At 37.9% G+C, this 3,529-nt stretch overlaps 1 protein-coding gene across 1 annotated transcript; it reads left to right on the top strand.

Annotated features, from left to right (window-relative positions):
- The first annotated feature begins 2,348 nt into the window (after positions 1-2,348).
- LOC130449972 (uncharacterized) lies at positions 2,349-3,203 on the top strand. Its single transcript, XM_056788112.1, has 2 exons — positions 2,349-2,457; positions 2,516-3,203. Exons 1-2 carry the CDS (start codon positions 2,367-2,369, stop codon positions 3,184-3,186), a joined length of 762 nt encoding a protein of 253 aa, XP_056644090.1. The 5' UTR covers positions 2,349-2,366; the 3' UTR covers positions 3,187-3,203.
- Positions 3,204-3,529: the final 326 nt, after the last annotated feature.

Here is a 3,529-nt window from a genome sequence, read left to right as displayed (position 1 = left end):
TTAGTTTTCATATCAGAGACGGATCTGGTATTTTCTGTAATTTCTTTTTGTAACTCACGTATGCTCTCAACACACATGTTAATAGAAGCAGTGAATTCTTTTCGAATAAATATTTTGGCTGCAACAATTGACGCGTCAACGTATTTCTTCGTAGCCATATCCCTAGCTGCTACAGGGGGATTTCGCGAAATAAATGTATCAATTTCGTTAGTTTTATTTTGTAAGTTAGTAATGTGCGCCTGTAATATGGGGATTTTCGTCTTATGAAGCTCATTTCTCATTTCGTTCAATTCTACAGCTAAATCCTTTATATCACGGTCTTGTTGCTGCAGCATCACACCATGTGCTTGAATTAATGGCGAGTTGATAGCACGTAGGTCATTCAACTGCACATCAACATATTTTTTTGTTGCAGCATCACTATTTGTTGTCGGTTCCTTAACATTACAAATTTTCATATTTTCAATATCAATATTACCGTCCTGTGTATGAGGAAACGTAATTTTCACTGGTAAACGCGCATAGGACGTTTGATGTCTATGTCCGAATTTATCGACTGGCATAATTAAAATGAACATGTTTCAACTTGTATTATTCTATTATATCAGCCTCCTTGAGTTCATTGATAATTGCTACTATTTCGTTGTCGTGTGATGTATTACCTGCCTCTTTTGAAGCAATCAACAACTTCAAACGTTCCACCAATTCATTCGCATCATCCCAATAAATATACTCCATAGGTTTATCATTATATCTTAAACGATCGATGCCTTTTCCTTTTGCTGAAGGAATCGATTTTAGACGAGTCAATACCTGCGACGATCTATTCGTCGTCGTTAGAGATTTTGTTTTGAATAAAGGTTTTATGATGTAGTGATATTTTTCAGTACTCGACCCCTTAAGACGATCTAACGTGTCTAAATGAACTTCAGTTGTTGTCAAAAGATTTTTATAGTTCTGTAAATCTTGATCATTGTAACTGGGGTCTCGGTAAAATAGAAGCTCATACAAGCCTGGTGTTCCAATTACATATCTTCCTCCTTTGTTTTTCTCAGGTAGTATGTTTATATTACCGGTTTTTCCATCAAATGCAATTCGACGTTTGCCTAATGACCAACCGATTTCATCGTTGTATATCGGACCATAATTTTTATCAATTTTATCATCTTTTTGGAAGTAATCTTCAATGAACTGATGGCTGATGGCTGGATATTGGTCCAAATAGTCTGCGATAGCTTCCTGGGAAATTTCGGGGCGCATCTCTTCTGGAGATTCAGAACGTGTAATATTTCCGAATTCATCGGTTTCGGCCACCGGTTCCGTTTCGAGAAAAGGTGTAAACACATCATCAGGTGGTTCTTCCTTCTTTATTTCCTCTTTTGGATTTAAATTTGTAATCGTTTTTTGTAATGTCTTTGAGGATTGCACAATTTCTTCAAGTGGTTTAGATATCGGCTTGAATAGTTTATTAATAGACTCATCTTGCTCTGATTTACCTAATTTCAACGACAAGTATTTTTTGCGAATCGATCTGGCAAGTTCGGACACTTTTTTCTTGCGCAATGCATTAGCAACCTTATCGTCAGACATTTTGGTATGGACTAAAGATGCAGCTTACAATTTTATATATTTATCGAATCCTTTGCGATACCTACCACCATTAAGGGTAAAATCCTTCATAATTACCAAAGTACCATAGCGATCACACCAACACTTTGAACACACATTTTTGAATGTGTCAAACGTCATGTCTGGAGATACGTGTTCGTCGAATATATGTTTCAAGTTCACCTCATCCTGCTTGAATAACACAATAACATTACAATTGTCGCGAATAAGCTGTTTCGGTATTTTTGAGTATGTTTGACAAAGATATGCAGCATCAATATCTTTATGTCTACACATGGAGTAGTATTCACGAATTTTCTGCTGACCGTCACAGGCTACGTCATCGAATAAAAAGATGGAATTTGGTCGAGCTTTCTCTGGACTAATTATTTCCTCATTGTCTTTAAATGGGAAATACCCAACACCCTTGACTTGCGCTATAACTTCTTGTAGCAATTGATACTTTGCTTGAAATAACGATTTTGAATAGACATAAACATTTTTGAATTTCGCGCCATTTGGATTGAATAGGAGCGCCAGCACGGCATTCGTCTTACCACACCCACTGGGGCCACATATAATGGCACGGAAAGAATTTGGCAACAATTTACCATGTTTGCCAACAGTTGGTGTTGAGGTGAAATCCAGATTTTCAATGGGTATAGTCTGCTCTTGTTGAATTATTTTCATTGTGTGTGTCGTTTTTCGTAGTACTACTCTTTAAATATAGGTGTCACCAATTAAGCGTGTCAGTCTTAATGTTGGTGTTTGAAGGAGAGGGTATTTTGAATTCTCTCATCAATAAACTACCTATTGAACTTCACTTACCTAGCTATCAGTACTGTGGACGTAAGTAAACCACCGCTAAGACTATTTTTTTCCGAAAAAATTAATTGTTTTTTTTTAGCTGGTACAAAATTGGAAAAACGTCTTGATCGTGGAGATCCGGGCATCAACCCCTTGGACGCTGCTTGTAAACAACACGATATTTCTTACTGGAAGAATAAGTCTCTCGAAGAACGACACAAAGCCGATCAGATACTTGAAGATAAAGCTTGGGCACGCGTCAAATCAAAAGACGCTTCAATGGGAGAGAAAGCTGCTGCATTACTTGTAACAGGCGGAATGAAGGTGAAAAGAAAGCTGGGAATGGGTTGTCGTCGTCGTCGCAAACGTCGTTCCTTGCATCGAGATGTTATTCTGAAAGTGGGAAAGTCATTGAAGAGAGGAACATCTTTGAAAGACACCGCAACGTTTGCCTTACGAGCAGCCAAAGCACTTATTAATGAATTTGGTGGCAAAAAAGAAGTCGAGGTTCCTCGAGTAATACCTGTAGCGAAATCCGGAGGTTTCCTACCACTTATTCCTTTGTTTGCCGGTCTTTCGGCACTTGGAGCTTTGTCAGGTGGTGCTGCTGGGATTGCAAAAACTGTCATTGATGCTAAGCATGCGCAAAAGAAATTGGAGGAAGATGTACGTCATAATAAGGCTATGGAACGTATAGGATCTGGCCTATACTTGAAAAAGTATTCAAAAGGTGGATTTGGATTGTATTTAAAAAAACAAAAAAAAAACTAATAAAGCTACCCAATCACGCACTATCTGACTTTGACATTGCGCATTATGCAAAATTACTTAAAATACCACATTTTCGAGGAGTTTTCATGCGAGACACCCTCCCCAAAGGCGGTCCTCAAAGACAAGAATGCGCAGTGGTTAATTTAGATGTTTCTAAGAATAGTGGGAGTCATTGGGTGGCTTACAGAAAGATAAACAACGATGTAGAGTATTTTGATTCATTTGGTAATTTGAAGCCGCCGAAAGAAGTTGTTGAATATCTGGGGGGAAAGAGTGCGAGAATTTTCTACAACAATACCCAATATCAAAACTACAATCAAATAAATTGCGGACATTTGTGTTT

This window comes from Diorhabda sublineata, chromosome 10, assembly GCF_026230105.1.
Source record: "Diorhabda sublineata isolate icDioSubl1.1 chromosome 10, icDioSubl1.1, whole genome shotgun sequence".
NCBI classification, from domain to species: domain Eukaryota; kingdom Metazoa; phylum Arthropoda; class Insecta; order Coleoptera; family Chrysomelidae; genus Diorhabda; species Diorhabda sublineata.
The sequence above is the reverse complement of the archived record's forward strand: the minus strand, read 5'-3'. Positions and strand labels throughout refer to the sequence as shown.